The sequence below is a fragment of the Siphateles boraxobius genome, unplaced genomic scaffold, assembly GCF_051911475.1.
Source record: "Siphateles boraxobius isolate OS27281-9 unplaced genomic scaffold, OSU_SipBor_1 7, whole genome shotgun sequence".
NCBI lineage: Eukaryota > Metazoa > Chordata > Actinopteri > Cypriniformes > Leuciscidae > Siphateles > Siphateles boraxobius.
In genome coordinates this window covers 12,174,694-12,192,221 of record NW_027509197.1, presented here as the reverse complement: position 1 = coordinate 12,192,221, position 17,528 = coordinate 12,174,694, and the positions used below count along the sequence as shown (strand labels likewise).

Genomic DNA, 17,528 nt, shown 5'->3' with positions numbered 1-17,528 from the left:
GGCTCCAGGCTTTTTTTGGGGGAGCACGAGAAGCAAACTCTCTTTCTGCTGCTGCTGGTGTGAGGAGCTGGCGCTGGCCTCATGGGACTGCCCCCTGGCAGCAGACCCATGAGACTTGGAACGACGGCGGGGGAGGAAATGCTTGAGTGCGGCTGACTGTCGTTTTGTCTCCTGAAACCTCTCGACGACAGTATCGACTGCATCGCCGAAGAGGCCAGAAGACGAAATCGGGGCATCGAGGAGGAAAGCCCTGTCCTTCTCCCTGATGCCCGACAGATTCAGCCACAGGTGTCTCTCCGTGGCTACCAGTGCTGCCATAGATCGGCCAATGGCGCAGGCCGTCTCTTTGGTAGCACGGAGAGACAGGTCGACCGATCGACGCATTTCTCTGATGTCGTCGAACGAGACCTCCCCACTGTTGTCCACCTCCTTAAGGAGGTCGGCCTGGTACGCCTGCAGAAGCCCCATAGTGTGCAGGCACGCACCAGCCCGACCTGACGCCATATATCCCTTCACAACAAGCGCCGAGGTGGTACGGCAGGGCTTGGAGGGAAGCGTCGGAGCCCTCAGGGACGATGCAGCACCGGGCGAGAGATGGGTTGCAAAATTCTCTTCGACCCGAGGCATCGTCCCATAGCCCCTCTCCCTCTACCCCATTACGTTCGAATATATATCGACATTGGGGCTAGAGAGCAGGAGGAGAAGTTTTTTTACCCACAGCCCGGGTCACAACCTCCAGCAACTCCTCAAAGGCAGGTGAATGTGATGATGGAGTTTCACATCCACCTGCCTCGATGTTCAAACTATCTGATCCCTCAGAACCAGATAGCTCGAACATCGGGTCCCTCTCCCGGGCGGAAGAAGCCGCTGGGCGGGCTTCCACCTCGCGAGCGAGACCATGGGAACTGGCCGATGAATGTTGAGAAAGGGCCGAAGCCGTCTCAACATCCTCAGCCAGATCCCTTTGCGATCCCCATGAATGCAAGCGCCGCGCTGCCTCGACAGACGCGGGACCTGATCCATGGGGAGCGCGTGCCTGGCCTGAATCATCGAACAGACCAAGGCGGGAGCGGAGCGTTCTCATGGGCAATTGTTCACAGTTCGCACAGACAGCGCCCTCGAAAGGGAACTGATTTATTTATTTTACATACGTATACAGTATATAAAGAAATAATATTCATTTACAAATCAGTATCAAATCCCAACATAAAGCGTAGCTTGCATTGATTTCACATTAATGACTGGCTAACTGCTCTCTATTTCACTTTGATGTGGTTTACCAATTATGTAACTCAAAATGGACATTAAATACTGATTTGATTTTAAACATTTATGTTGGGTGAAAGAGACTGTGGAGTAAAATGAGAGACATGACAATTATACAGTTTTGGTGATGAACCATGTCATTTTCACATACTGTACACACAGAGCATCTGTCCCCTTTGCAGGTCTCTTGTCACTGGCGGCTCAGGCCGTCTCCAGCCATCTGCCACTGGGAAGATGTTTGAATCTGATTCAAACGCTCATGACAGCTCTCTACACATCCCAGTTTGTCTACTGTATAGTAAAACATTCAGCAGCTTCTCAGACTCATAAGAGCTTTACTATGAAACTTTACTTTTAGCAAGAAGGCAATGAAATGATTGGACCTATTATAATAAAAAAAGATAAACATCTCTTATGACAGCAAAGATGTTTAAGTCTTGTTGAGAGTATATTGATCTTTGAAGGGTTCCTATTATGCCACATTATTACAAGATGCAACACACGTCTCTGGTGTCCCCAGAATGTGTCTGTGAAGTTTTTTACCATTATAGGCTGGTTGTTTACACACACCATGTAAAGGTAAATTTTGCATAATAGGTCCCCTTTAACATTACATGCTGGGCCAGGAACAAGAACAAATTAACATGAGTTGCGGTTATGGCAAAATCATCGGAATATAAGCAAAATCATTTAGAAAATCCCAGAGTCAGACATATACAACACAGACCAGAAAGAAAGCTAGACCGCCCAACACACCCCCTTTGTAATTAAAAATTGCCTTCAATGCCCAGAGCTACAAAGTATATTAGATCATTTATAGATAATTTATTCTATTCTCTGCTATTTTATTGAACCATTAAATTTTTAATGTATTTCATTGATCTTAGTGGGGTTGTTTAAACAGAGCCCAGTGTGAGCTGTAATGAGAGTATTGGCACAAGACATCTTGGGTCATTACAAAGACCATCACAAGAAATAGCAGATAGAAACAATCCCAACGAGTAACACTAATGCTTGGAGTCTAATTCAAGGCCTTCTCAACCAAACAAGCCGAAACATCACGTATTTTCAGAGAATCTACAAGACTGAGTCAGCAAAGACTTCAGCCCTGATCACACTGACAAATTCCCCTGCTCCATTCTTTGCCCCTCGCTCTTCCTTGATGAATGGTGACTTGCATTTCTCAAACGTGGCATTGCTGTTAATGAGGAAGGACGGCAGGCATCCACATGACAACACGTTCCTGAATGAGCCACATAACTGAAGCTTCATGATATTATTTGGTTGGGGGCTGTCAGGATCCAGAACAAAATAATTATGCTCATGGATCATTAGTTAAGTCAACAACAAACAGGAAACAAACAAATGTGCCCTTGTATCGGCAGGGATCTGGGTTGAGACAGAGATGGAGACCGCAGCTGTTCTGTGATGCACAGAAAGCTGCACTAAAATGAGAGTTTTTAATGTATGCATAACTGAATATCTCATTCATGTGGTGGGATGCTGTTTCTCTACTTCTGTGTTCATTATTTGCTATGTTTATGTTTGAAGTGAAAGACCAGATCACAGTGTTACATTTAATGAGTCATCGAGAGCTGTTATTTCTGAATCTCTGTCCATGTATGGAGGTTACGCGTTCGATTGGATTGTGTGTGGTCTAGTCAGAAGGCTGTCTATAAACTGACAGTGTTTTGGAGACGTGGCGCTCACCTCTCCTCTGTCTCCCCTCAGCACAGTTGCACAGCAAGGTCAGGCGCTGAATTAAGACTGCAAACAGATTTCAATGGATTGTCTGAGATGAGCTGAACTTAAATGGACTTGATGTGAAATTTATCCCACCAGTGTTTTGAGTTTTTCCTGCAGGATCGATGTGCAGTGAAACTCAGTAGAGCTGGAGTAAAGAGAAAAGTGTGTGTAGATAAATATAATATGATATGATAAAGATGATAGATGCACAGACTGATGAAGAGATGGGTGGATAGACAGATGTCAGACAGGTAGATAGATGAACATATAAACAGACAGGCTAATAGACAGATAGACAGCTAGAGATATATATATATATATAGATAGACAGACAAACACAGATAAACGTATTGATGATAGACAGACATTAGACTGATAGATAGGGAGAAATATACAGATAGATAGAGATAGGGACAGACAGACAGATGGATGGACAGATGTACAGACAGACAGATATGCTTTCAGACAAATAGACAAACAGATAGATAGACAGACAGATAAATGGATTGATGATAGACCGACAGAAAGATAAACTGACAGACAGACATAAATATATATATATATATATATAGATAGATAGATAGATAGATAGATAGATAGATAGATAGATAGATAGATAGATAGATAGATAGATAAATGGATTGATGATAGACAGACAGACAGAGAGACAGATAGATCAGACAACCAGACAGACAGATAGATAGATAGATAGATAGATAGATAGATAGATAGATAGAGACAAACAGACAGATAAATGGATTGATGATTGACAGACAGATAGACCTCTATGAAAATAAAGTTCACACAAGCCACAAGTATCGTTAATCATACTTTATTAAATAATAATAATAACAATAAAAAAAGAACTTTTTTTTCTGTACAAAGTCTACAAACAAGAATTTTTGAATGTTCTGACCAGTGCCGGGATCTCCATGTCTTTTGGTGTTGGCCTCCTGTCCCAGACAGACGAGGTAATACTATCACAGCTCTGCAGCAAAGCCAAAACAGGCAAGAGCTCCAAGGCACTTGGAAAAGAGTCAACAGAGTCCAATGAAAACCGAGCTGAATACACACAATCTCTCCCTTTCCATCGCTCTCTCCCCCAACAACTGAACAATCCATGTCTCCGGCTGATTTCCGCACTCCCTAATAAGACAAGGCCCCTCTCCCCCCCTGAACCACAAGTCAACAGAACTCCCAGCGTGGCTCTGGGGAGCGAGAGGCCAGTCCAGGTACAGTCAAAGAATTTTACACACATTTCCCCATGTGCATACTCGTTCTACCACTCTCTTCACCTCTAGGTGAAATGTTCTGTGAAATTCTCACCCTTCTCCCAGGCTTACACCAAACCTGGTTTTGTTAGCCTTCATTTTCAGCAGCCCAAAATAAGCAATGGAGTAAACAGACAGATGAAATGAAAGAAAGCAAGCGCAAGGCCTGACTCCTCCGAGGCCCCAGTGGCTTTAAACCCAAGGACTGGTGTTTCAAAATGGCTCTCCTCCAAAACAGTTTGCTTAAGGCTGGATTGCTTGTACATGAAAGTGGCTTGAGGATTTTCCAGCTCCTTCACAAAAGTCGCTGTGCCAGCTTGAGTCTTTGTTCCTTCAAGAATAGGGTACAGAGAGTATGAGAGAACAGAAGATGCTCTCACTCTCTTTCCACTCTCTTAACACTCTTTAGCTCAGTGGCTCTGAATCCTTAGCAATCCATTGGTTGCGATAAATTAGTTTGAAATTGTCAGCATAGAGTCTTTAACGCTATGCTTAGAAATCAAACAGTAAAAAGCAACAACAACTAAAAAGAAAGGAGAAAAAAGAGACTCAAAAGACAATCCTAATACTTCAATCTAAAAGGATTTTTTTCTGAATGTAATACAGCATTTTCTTTCCTCATTCTCTAATGGCCACAACAAAAACATTACGCTACAGACAGACTGAACTTATGTATAAAACATTCATAAGAGGCGTTGACACTTCAAAACGGTTGTAGAAAGTGGCAAAAGACGGGATGGGAACTTAAGCAAGTCAGCAAAAAGACACGAGTCTAAACTAAAGCAAATGTCCACAATATTCTAGGCCACAGCGTTCACTAGAGGCCAAGATTTCACAAGCAATCTGCCTTCTAGTCCTAGTGCCTCTCTCTCTCTTCTAGCTTCCATTAAGCATTATTAGATTGATTTTTTCTTTACAAATCTATAGCAATATACATTTCTTTAAAGTTCTTTTTAATTTTTGAAGGGGTAAAGTCATTAGGTTGATATGTTTTGATCATGTTTCACTCCCGCTGAGCTGTCCACAGGAAGCCTCTACGCTTCCAGTGATCCTTCCACAATCCCCGGTCAGAGATCAGCCCTATATTAGCGGCGTGAGGTCCATTCACAGTTTTGGATCAGGCCGGCACCAGTTCACGAGCGGACGGAGCGTCTCTCCCGATCGACTCCCTTCAGGCCTCAGAACAGCAGCGCTGCTGGTTGATCTTGACCTTGTGCTTGATGCCGTCGTACAGCTCGAAGTTGTAGTTCTCCAGTGTGGTGGTGCTGCGGGATGACAGGCCGTTGTAGGAGCAGGTGCAGTAGAGCAGGAGACCGGCACACACCGCCCCCATCAGAACGCCCAGGGAACTCATGACGATGATGGTGACCAGGATGGGATCAAGGGTGTACAGCCAGGCGTTGTCTTTCTCGGAGTACCGTGTCACCGGAGGTTCTTGTGAGGGGTTGGGCGTGGTCCAGGCAGGGAAATGGAAACCTGGGAACAGGAATAGAATGTTTATCAGTTAATACATTTCGCAAGTATCAATGTGACCTAAATAGTTTTTGGATAAAAATAAACAGTAAGGGCTGATATAAATGCAACTGACTTTACATGCAATTCACTGCAAAACATCATTTACTCAGTACTTTTCCTTGTTTTCCAGAAACAAATATCCAAACATACTTAAAATTGGTAACATTCACTGGAGTAGCGAAACTGTGTTGAATAAGACTTGTTTTCTACAATTAAAAAAAGTGGGGGTGGTACTTTTAATGTTCATCTCTTTTGCTCACCAAGGTTGTATTTATTTAATAAAAAAAACCAGTAATATTGTGGAATATTATTACAATTTAAAATAACCGTTTTCTATTTAAATATATTTTAAAATGTAATTTATTCCTGTGAATGCAAAGCTGAATTTTCAGCATCATTACTCCAGTCTTCAGTGTCATACATTGTAAAAAAATATTGTTGGTTTAACTTAAAGTAAGTGACCTGGTTACCTTAAAATTTTGAGTTAATACAATGAAGGATATTGGATTAATCAACAGAAACTCAAAATATTATGTTACCTGAACCACATTAATTATCTGAGTTGATTTGACAAAAGAAAAAAAACTTGATAAATCATGATGATCCTTCAGAAATTATTCTAAGGAACTGATTTGCTGCTCAAGAAACATTTCTTACAGGATTTTTCTTATGTTGAAAACAGCTGTGCTGCTTAATATTGTTATTCATATCTGTGATAAAACGTTTAATTTTTAATTGCATTGGCCAGGCATTCACATCCGTACTTGTGTAGATACTTTCTGTCTCTAGTCCAAGACACCATTTGTGTTTATTATTAAAATACACCAGTCTATGCTTGAAGGTTGATGAATAGATTTACCTTGACCAGTGCGCTCTCTGCCATTGAATAGACGATTATTTCCAAGGTCTTCAGGTCTTCGCTCTGTTTGGAAGACAAACACAACCAAAATGAAACACCCAATGTCAAATTGAAAAGAGGCTACATGAAAACAAGCTCTTTTGGTACATTCCAAGAAAACAACGTGTGCATTGTTGTTCCATGAGCAAGTAACAGCAGTGCAATGTATGAGCACAAAATGGCCAACATAAATAGTAATAACTGTACACTGATGAGCACACAGACTTGGGTACAAACAGCTGCAGCGTCTGTTATACATCATCGGATACCCATAAAAAAAGAGCACAAACCACTTTAGCTGCAGTTTGTAGAAAAATATCACTTTATTGTAACATTCCATACAACATTTCCAAGACCACGAAATTCAACAGGCTAAAATATACCTCATACTGTATGTATTTAAACAGGCCGAAAATGCTGCGTTGTAGAGAGAAAAGAAAAAGCTTATATAGATGGCAGGGTTAAAGCCCCACATTCACAAAGGACAAAAAAGTGCACACAACCACAAACCTATCAGAAAATGATGCAAATTAAGCATAATGTCGACATAATGAACATAAAAAATTAATGTTCAGCAAACATGAGTAAATACTTCAATAGACCGAACTGATTTAATCAAGTTCAAGATTTGTAGGTGGAATAGTTGACCTGTTTTCGAGCAAACATATAGAGTATACAACCTGGATTTCTTTCTTTTTTTACATTAAAATTAATTTTCTCCAGACGGACACTTTAGACGTCGACCGCCTTTTCCTGTCTCCGTCTCTGAGGAGGGTTGAGAGCATATGCTGTTTTGTGCAGGTACTATCAGACACAGACACTTGGCATCATATGGGCCCCCTCTGAGTGCTTTTGCTCATTAATATCTTTTGAGAGACGGCAAAAAAATAAAAAAAATACTCCAAGCAAGAATGCTTACGACAGGTTTAAAATGTAAGGTGGTCCATTACCTAATTAGAAATATGAAATGGTTCAAAGAAACCCTCAAAAAAAAAAGCCACAGTAGATTTAAAAACATATTATGAGAGCTGTTAAAGAGCATATTATATCAGCTGACAGGTAATTTTTAAGCAACTCAAAATAAATAGTAAAGAGAAAAAATGAAAATTAAATTAAATTAATTCATACATTCAGACCACAAAACAACATACAGAATCACGATTGTTTAGTCTGGGTTAAAAGTTTGATATATAATCATACAGGCATATGAAACATCCATGACAGAAAAATGTATCTTGTTAAAAACAAACCAGAACACGTGTCAAATGTAAGGAATCAAACGGTATAATTGCTCAAGACGAGACAAGACAATTTTGACCTAAGTATTGTTAGACATTCAATTGGGGCGGGTGGGCCACAGAAACTCAGAGAAACGTGTTGCATATCGCAGATTCTGCCTTAAATAAGTGAGAGCTTTCACAATATGGCGGCGTAGCGGAGACCACATGACTCAAAACTGAACTGAACTGACGTCTCGCAAGCTACCGTGTGTCCCATCTCCCCAGAACACACTCTACTGTATAGAGGATTAGGTGGGAAGAGAGGAGACAATACTCCAACAATGTGCCTTCTGGGTCAGATGGTCTTTATGGCTGTCTGCAAGGATCTTTCATGTGCTTTTGTGTTTCAAACAAACCCCTTCAGACCCTGGATTCTGCAGAGAAGGTCTATATTTAAAGCAGGCTTTTCTTAGATCTCGCCTTCCATCTCCCCACACATTCTTTCGTGAAGAGTAGATAAACGGGCGAGAAAAGGGCCAGCCTGTCCGTAATGGGGGATTATTTTCACCTATTGCCAGATGGAGGACATAACAAGATATCAGGATTTACTTTCTCCTTTCATCCCAGTTGCTTTAGATGAAGCCAAAATCTGACGTGGCTGCCTGACAGATGCTTTCAGTAATAGATGAAGCCTCACTCTTTATGTGTAAAGAGGAAAATGTTTTGTCGGGGAATTTCCTTCCTGAGCTCTGATTTTTCTGTGTTTGTTTGGTGCAGAAGAAAACACTAAACACTATGTATTTGGACAGAACATCTCAGAATATAGCATGTTTTGTTTCCAGAGGTATACAGCTACGTTTCAAGTAGCACACGAAAGAGATGAAGCGAATATTCGCAGCACACATTTGAAGTGCATTTTAAAACAATCTCCTGCATATATAGCATGTTTTGATACATTAAAGAAAAAAATCTGTAGCAAGATTGTCATATGCAAATAATGCTAATAAAACAAAATGCTAATTGTTTTTTTTTCCCTGTCTGCTGTCTAACTCAACTGATAAGATGGCAAAAGCCATCCAAAAATACAGATAAGAGGTTGTTTAGTGATTCAGTAAGACATCAGCAGGTGTATTGAGTGACACTTTAAAAGGTGGACTTGGAGATGGGCTTCCGCTAACATGCTAACGTGCCAACTCGTTCCCTGAAAGCAAAATCAGCTAGCGAAGCACTCCTGCACTGTCTAACATTTGGCAGATTTACAAAGCTCTCCGGTTCTGTTCTTTTCCAAGACTATGTATAATTAAAATTTCGGGGGGGAACAGCACACAAATACACACACTGCTTTAGCGTTAGCTACAAAAATAAAGTCAGTGCATCAGTTAGCTGCATATACACTTAGGTTGATCTCGGCTGAGCATGAATACGAAAGGATTAAATAATATATGAGAACAGTGATCGGCTTAAACTAGCCCAATGCCACTGAAGTGTGTTAAGGCCAATGTTGTATCAGTCAGTCAGCCAATCAGAGGAGTAGGCTGGCTAAGGCGGGGTCATGTGACCTTTGCATATAGGCGGAAAACATACTGTATCTCTTCAGACGTACTGTAAGTGCCAAAGCCCCAGTGACTTTCAGAAAATAAGAGTTTATATATAGACACATATTGACAGATACTCAAAATGAACTCTCTGAAAAAGAACAAACATTCTTCAAAATGCTTTTAAGAAGCTTCATTCAATAGTCAAATAAGGTACCAGGAGTTTTAAAATTCAGTACATTACGTGGTACCTAAGCCTTCCACACATATCCTGATTCTCCATCAAGAACATTTGTCCCAGAGTGTTTGACATTCATGCTTGTGTCCCTTTGAAGCTTCTTGTCAAACTCCTAGAGCCTCAAGTGTTCCCATGTGCACATGAGATGCGGCACACATGCAAGGAAATGTTTGCCGGTTTTCCTTTTTGTTCTGATGCCTCACTCCCGTCGCTGTTCGCAGACTCTCCTCTGATTTTGGCAATGCTGGCGAGTTCTTTTGACTGTACAATAGGATTGGTCATGAACAGGAGATTAGAGCTTTCATAGTAAGGTTCCCATCCACACACACAGCTAAAGAGTGAAGGGGGAAAGGGGGTCTCTGCCAGTCAGGATTTTGGCTAGATGTCCCTTGGGACCAGCAGATCTCCTCCTTTCCAGCACTAGAGCTCCACAAAAGAGTCAACAACTCTGGTGCTTATATCTGTCCACATCTTCTTCGCCTCATCCTCGACTTTAAGGGGGCACCATGCAGGTGTCCCTGTGAAATAGTGGGATTAATTGATTCGTCGGTGTCGTCTCAGCACTGTGAGCAGGGCTCTTGCTTCTCTAACCTAATCGTTAGCATCGGCTCCACCCCAGGTCTGGCGAGACCCCCGTGGCCACCGCCTGCATACTGTCCCGTGTACGTGCTCTGGTAGGACACAGAGTGCTGGCTCTTCTTGGCCGCCAGGTGGTAGCGATGGCAACACAGCACCATGACCAATGTGACGCAGCCCAGGAGGAAAATGGCGCCACCTCCTGCTATTACATAATACCAGTAGGTGGGCATGGGCTGCAGGGACACTGTCGTGTCCACAGTGGGGTCGCTCCAGCCAGGTGAGGCTCCCCCTGGTGGAGAGACACAGAAGAATTGGCTTGGGGTAGAGAGGCATGCAGACTGCATAGCTTCAAGCCATCTTGGATTGTATGTGAATGATTTTGCTCTGATTTGGTGCTGCATACAAACAAAACAAACACAGACACGCAAATGCACATGCACGTCAACGCCTGTCATCGGCCCCTTTGCAGGGACTCGATAACTGTTCAGATAGAGTTTGTCCTTCTAAATCACATTATGAATGCAGACATGTGTTTCATGGGGTCTGAACAGATGACACATCGCAGATAGTTCACTTGAAATTTGCTGATGCATTGTGGAATCTGTGCTAATTTCTTATGCAACCAAATGTGAAGGTCATAAAAGCATATTGTGTCATAAAACACCGGCTGATGTCAGCACCTTGTCTCAGCCGTGATGCTGTATTTTGGCGATTATGTGTGTGTGTGTGTGTGTGTGTGTGCGCTCTGTAGTTCTTCTTTCTAGGGGAAAAGTTTAGTTTTTTTGCATGCATGGATCTGTGCCAGCTTCATCTGCCTCAAGCCAAAGTCTTCCATGAACCCAACCCAGCAGTGCATGAAAACTGCTCACCCACCACATGTGTATGCACACACACACACACACACACACACAAACACACACACACACACACACACACACACACACACACACACACACACACACACACACACACACACACACACACACACACACACACACACACACACACACACACCTCCACCAATCTCGCTTTCTATTCCCTCCATGTCTTCTTACTCTCGTCTATGCATAAACGCATGTAATCTAGGAATTTTGACTGCTATGGGAAAACGAATCTACTTACACTGGGAATCATTTCCCCTTCAATTAAGAAAAAGGGAGTTAGTTACTAAAGGAATAGGATATTAGTGGACTTGTGTGCTCCACAATCATTTAAAATGGAGTGTATGAATATTATTCCACTGCAGCTGAATCTGATTGACCGCAATCATGCAGCTGTTGGGGAATAAACATATGACATCCATAGCAGCACAGTAACACACACACACACACACACACACACACACACACACACACACACACACACACACACACACACACACACACACACACACACACACACACACACACGCACGCACGCACACACACACACACACACACACACACACACACACACACACACACACACACACACACACACACACACACACACACACACACACACACACACACACAGAACAATGCTCACACAAGGATAAGGTGTACCATCAACATTACAGTGCTTAGCTGTTCTCAATGAACTAGTAGTAAATTCGTGAGTGTCACCCCAGAAGAAAATGTTACTGCTCAGATATTGCTCTTACATTGCTCCAGAGAGTGAAATAGTTCTGAAAGAGTTCACTGTGATAATTTCTATCAACTTTGTCTCAGATGTTTCTTAAAAGTCCTTTAGGAAAATGATGTGTCTATTATTTTAATTTTACATTCTGGCTTGTGAAGCACGTTGAATAGCCATTTATTTTTTTGTATTTAAGGTGCAAAAACAATTTTTTTCATCATTAGGATTTACTATTATTTACTACTACCACTACTACTACTATTAGTAAATAATATTTATATTATAATTTCCTAATAATAATAAATGAATAATAATAATAACATCAATAATACTAATTATTTATTATACAATACATACAATAATACTAATTATACATAACAATAATACTAATTATTATATACTACTGCTTTTATTATTATATACTATTATATATATTATTTTATACTAATGAGACAAATTTTAAGGTACATTACGGTTACAGAGATATTTATGTGCACAGCATTGGCTTATATAATTTGGTTTAGGAAGAATTTGGTGAGAAATGTTCTTATTAAAATGTTAAGGGGTGACATACGAGGGGTAATAGACCAACTGAAGGCCACATCTGATGATGTTTAGCATGATAACGACACCATATACAGTAACACAGCACATGATGTGAGGCTACAGATGCATGCTGGGATTCAGCCCATGCTCCAAATGTCCGTATGACAATAATGATGGTGAGGACAATAACCATGATGACGGCAATGGTTTGGCATCAAGACACCAAAGTCACTGAACGAACAACTAAAAACATAAAATCGATGTTGAATCTGACTCATTTAAACTTTGTTGTGGGATTGGAAACAGACTGTACAGAATCCCTGTGCGCTGCTGGTGTGAAGCTTAACCAGAAATACAATGATTATCAAAAGCCCTTTAGGTGATGCAAGCTGCTAGGCAACAAGCAGAAAGCACAAACATTGGCACAGGAAATGACAATATGCCATAAACTCACCAGTCATTTCAGGGGGGGATGCAGCGAAGGGTTCTGCAACAAGAAAAAAATATGAATTAGAAAAGAATAAAATGGCACAAATAAAATGTATTCACATAAACAACAACAGTGCAGTGTGATTAATATTATACGAGTGAAATTCTCTAGATTTCTTATTCTTTGACAGAATAAATTCTTATGTTCTGTGAATTCCACCCTTCTGATTGGCTAAATATATCCTAATATCTCAGTACACCTGTTTGAGTGATGTCTGTCAGGTAGGGGCATTTCCTGCTTGATATTCATTCAAATTCCTACAGCCCCTTTAACTACAAATGTTAAATTATTAACAGAACTCCCCAGGAACACTTTAGCTCATCATAAAGACATTTTTGGAGAGGGGTCTGAAATCACAAACACAGGTTAAGGAGAAGAAATAAGACAGAAAGATTGAAGAAGGGAGGAGAATAGGATTAGGCTGTGTGTCATTTGGCAAACTGTGCCGCGCACACACTCAGACTGCCAGAGAAACAGAATGCAGGTTCAGAATGTTTGGAATGCAGTCGCTTTAAAAGGGAACTCTGCAGAGAGGCAGGGGACTGATTTGGCAGCGACGCAGGGGCTGGCGCATGCACATCGAACAACTTTAATTAATAAGAGAAGTCCCAAAGCCGGGGGTCTGTGCACATGAGCAACCGAATGACCGCTCACATCAATATCTTGATTCATAACTAATCCTATTTTTGCTGATCATTGTTTAAATATAATATGTCCTCAGAGGAAAAGCAATGTTTTTGCTCAGTAAATAACCTTCACAGCATTGTGAGTGACTGGCCGTGTAGCGAAGTGCTTTGTTCGACATTAATGTCTGTTCTGTGTTTGTGAAAAGCTACACCGTAGAGAGCAGGCCTGACTGGTTATTCCCTGATATGGCTGTGGAAAAGCTCTGTTTACAAATAAGAGAGAAGAAGGAAAAGAAACTAATGAAACATAGATTGAGATCAGAGCCCACAGGGCGAGTGTGGCCTAGTTTTCAGCGTTTTGTGTGAGCCGAGCACTTGAAAAACACTTTCTATGTGATTAATTTTTTCTTGGGCTTGAATGGGAAGAGTAGGGTGTGCATGGAAAGCAACAGTATTGCGGTCAGAATGGATTGTTTGGTGACAGGCAGGGTCCAAAATGAAGTTGTCACATCTGCCAATGCAAATTTAGAAAATGTATACAATTATTCTTAAAATATATAAATATTTCCTACCAGCCCGGAAACAATTTTGCTGCTTTTTTCCAATAAAAAATATGTATTTAAAAATATATAAATGACAAATGCAATTTAATTATTTTAAATTTAATTTAATTTCCATTTTAATTTAATGATAATCCCCCTTTGTTTACTCGTCAAAGCCAATTTTACTTGCATCTGGTGCTTGGCATGAGTTCATTTAGGTCCCTGGTGACAAATTTGGTAGGTGATGGCTGAAAGAGAGAAATAAAGCAAGACAAAGAAAGACCCAGATGTTGATACTTACGTGTACACTGCTCAAGCTCGATGCTGGAGCTCATATGGATGTTGTCAACCCAGATGTGCCCTCGACTGCCTCGCTCGAAGAAGCCCTCGATGACAACCTTGCAAATTAAACAGAAAAGAAAAAGAATTAAAGACTGTGCGTTTCGATTAGCACTGTGTTACTGGTGTCAATTTACTTCCTTTTTTACTCTCGAGTCAATGTTTATCATTCTATACATCCCGGATTTCTATTGAATGAGTATCTGTGCACCTGATATTCTTTAGGGGACTGAGGCAGGATGGTGCGGCCTTCCCTCCATATGGGCCCCTGGTCTCCTTTCAGTGCCCAGAGCAGCGTCTCCTCCTGGTCATCGTCCCGGAGCAGCACACGCAGACTGTCCTGACCTTCACCCTGAAGCTGGTAGTAGAAGAGCAGACAGACGGCACGGCGCTCGGGTCCCACCGATGGACTCATTAACCGTGCACGCTGCGGCTCTGACTTAGGACTCACCTCCACGTACAGGAAATTCCCAAAATCTGTAGAGAGACAGAAACAAGTGCTGATGACATCATTTGTTGGTCCTAGAACAACATTCTTTTTAAAGAAACATGTTCCAACAACTTCCCAACCCTAATCATTACCCCTAAACCAAATATTTAACCCTACACCAACCAGGATGTAGATCCAGGAACATGTCCTACTTGCCTACTTAATGATACTTAGTAAGCCAAATTAAAAATTTTCCCTTTTTCTGTTTCTTTCTCGCCGTAACATTGCACTAAACAATCTGGTATGTTTTTTATGTTGCCAAGTAATAAATAATTGAACCGGAGGGCAGCAGAAAATCAGCTCAGACATAAAAGCACCCCCCTCCCCCCTTTTAAGAGGAAAGACTCCTTACAACGCAATGTCTGTCAGATCCCACTGTGGACGTCTCAGTAAAGCAGAAAAAAATGAATGGGAGAGGACAGAAGAGCGGAAAACAACAATCAGAAAGAAGGTTGGGAAACACTCTGTGAGTGATCTGACTGGACAGCGTGGCACCAGAAATTATCATCATTACCCATGCTGCCTCAGCTATAATTCGAATGCTCCCACCTACACTTATGTTTAGAGAAATGGCATAGTCATTTCCGTTCACCCTACTTTGACACATTTCTCATCCCAAACTTATTGAAAATACAGCACTGAAATCAGAGATTAGATCAGGCAGTCGCTGGTGTTCCTTTATGAGATGCCTAAATAGATTATGCCTTTAATTAAAGCAAAAGAACTTCTTCCGTTTGATCTTGGCCATACAGTACATATAGGAAAATTAATTACCCTTCACCGTAAAAAGTTCACCGTAGCATAGACACTATTTGGCTTAGGTTGATGTGCCTGTGAGGTAACCAGAGGGCAGGGAAGGGTACTTCTGGGATTATTGTTTTTAAGTGGAACCTTCTACACCTAGAGTTAATTAGGCTGACTGCGCATAAACCCTTTCTGGCCCTCTGTTTTTCCGTTTCGTGGTTAAAACACTGGGGTATGAACACTCTGGAATGCTCAGAGTGCTGTTCCAGGAGCCATGGGATCTACACAGCTTACCGTGATGTTGGATCGTTTTATGGGAGTGAGCTGTGCTACAAAGTGAATGAGTTGAGCAGCTCTTGTCCAGGGATGCTGGGAAGCCAGAAACATACTCCATATGCAAAAACATCACTGACATAACTATAGAAGTCCGTTTCCACCTTGAACTTTGTGACTTTTTATCTTGTAATTGCGATTTTATATTTCTTAATGTGACTTCATATCTATTTTTATTTTTTTAATTCTTTCCTTTACTGAGACGAAACAGGCTTCCGTTTAAAACATCTACTCAAATCCGGCAGTCAATGGAGAAACGTGCTTTTTGGCCCCAGATGATGTACTTACATCACCTACAAGCTTACCAGCCAAACCTTGACCCTTTGATCGGAAAGACTCTAGCTACAGTACTAAAGCACTACATGCAACAATACTAAGAATACAATGTGCATTTTGGAAACCAACTTCGTGTGAAATCGAGTTTGAGTTTCAAGAAGTTTTGTGTTAGGGGATCTACACAGTTTGTTGGGAGAAGGTGAGGAATGTGATGTGACATGTTAAAGAGAGAGAGAGAGAGAGGCGAAAGTTTTAGGATTGGGGGTGCACATGGTTTGGGAATGGTTAAAACAGGACAGAATTCTTTCCTCTTTACTGCTGGATCTCTCTTTAAAACTTGACATATGGAAAACAGTGCGGATTTGTTTTAACAACCTCACAAGGCACAGTGCTCCAGGAAATCAGTGAGGACATGGAGAACTGTGTATGTGTGCGTGCGTGTGTGTGTGTGTGTGTGTGTATGTGTTCGTGAATGCAGAATTAGTGAAGCACTCATCTTTTTTTCACGTAGGGTTGAAAAAGGTCAGGTAAGCTCAGGGATGTGAAGCGATGAACACACTCCCAGAGGAAGAAAGAGGATGGACAGATACTATTCCCAGATTTCAACCATCACATTAATTACACACCAGTAATGAGACGGATGGATGGAAAATAAGAGGTGAGCGCATGTGTGTGAGTGTGTGGATTCATAAAGAGGACAAGGGCAAAAGAAGGTCAAAAAATGTATTTTGTGCAGTACTGACCATCTTCTGCCGTCCCTGTTTATTTTCCTAACAATTCTTATTAATCAAGCACATTCTCTTCTCAAAGTTCCTGATATTCCAAATGCTATACCAACATTCCCAATGTTTTTGTTTATGTTTGAAGAGATTAGTATGTACTATCTTTTATTAAGATGCACTTACTGTCAGATCCCAGTGTCAGGTCCAGACTAGGACTAGAGGAACTGTACAGAGACCACTTCAGATCAGACATGGGATCGTGGGTCCATCCACACATACTCTGCTCAAAGTCACACAGACCACCCAGAGATGACAGAGTGGTGGGAGCTGGGAAGAGAGAAAGAGCAAACCATACTCATTTTCCATGACCTGTTGTAGGCTCTCCCATAACACACACACATATATATATACATAAATAACTTGCATTTTCTTCATGGATATTTTATATTTATATATGAGAACAGATTTATCTCTTTTACATTCATAGATTCCTGTCTCACTGTATTTATTTCCAGTTTCTAATGTACATTAAAGA

At 41.3% G+C, this 17,528-nt stretch overlaps 1 protein-coding gene across 2 annotated transcripts in view; it reads right to left on the bottom strand.

The window, feature by feature from the left end:
- Positions 1–3,828: 3,828 nt before the first annotated feature.
- Positions 3,829–17,528, bottom strand: part of nrp2b (neuropilin 2b) — a 79,166-nt gene continuing 65,466 nt past the window's right edge. Inside the window, exons 12-17 of one of the 2 annotated variants that reach the window (XM_077216352.1) lie at positions 17,177–17,320; positions 14,640–14,905; positions 14,391–14,487; positions 12,886–12,918; positions 6,658–6,720; positions 3,829–5,759 (exon numbers count right to left, since the gene is read on the bottom strand). In XM_077216352.1, the coding sequence (XP_077072467.1) occupies positions 5,455–5,759; positions 6,658–6,720; positions 12,886–12,918; positions 14,391–14,487; positions 14,640–14,905; positions 17,177–17,320 (908 nt within the window). In that variant the 3' untranslated portion in view covers positions 3,829–5,454. Of the gene's footprint in view, positions 5,760–6,657; positions 6,721–6,995; positions 10,558–12,885; positions 12,919–14,390; positions 14,488–14,639; positions 14,906–17,176; positions 17,321–17,528 lie in introns of those variants that run through there. The other variant, XM_077216353.1, reaches the window with a different exon arrangement.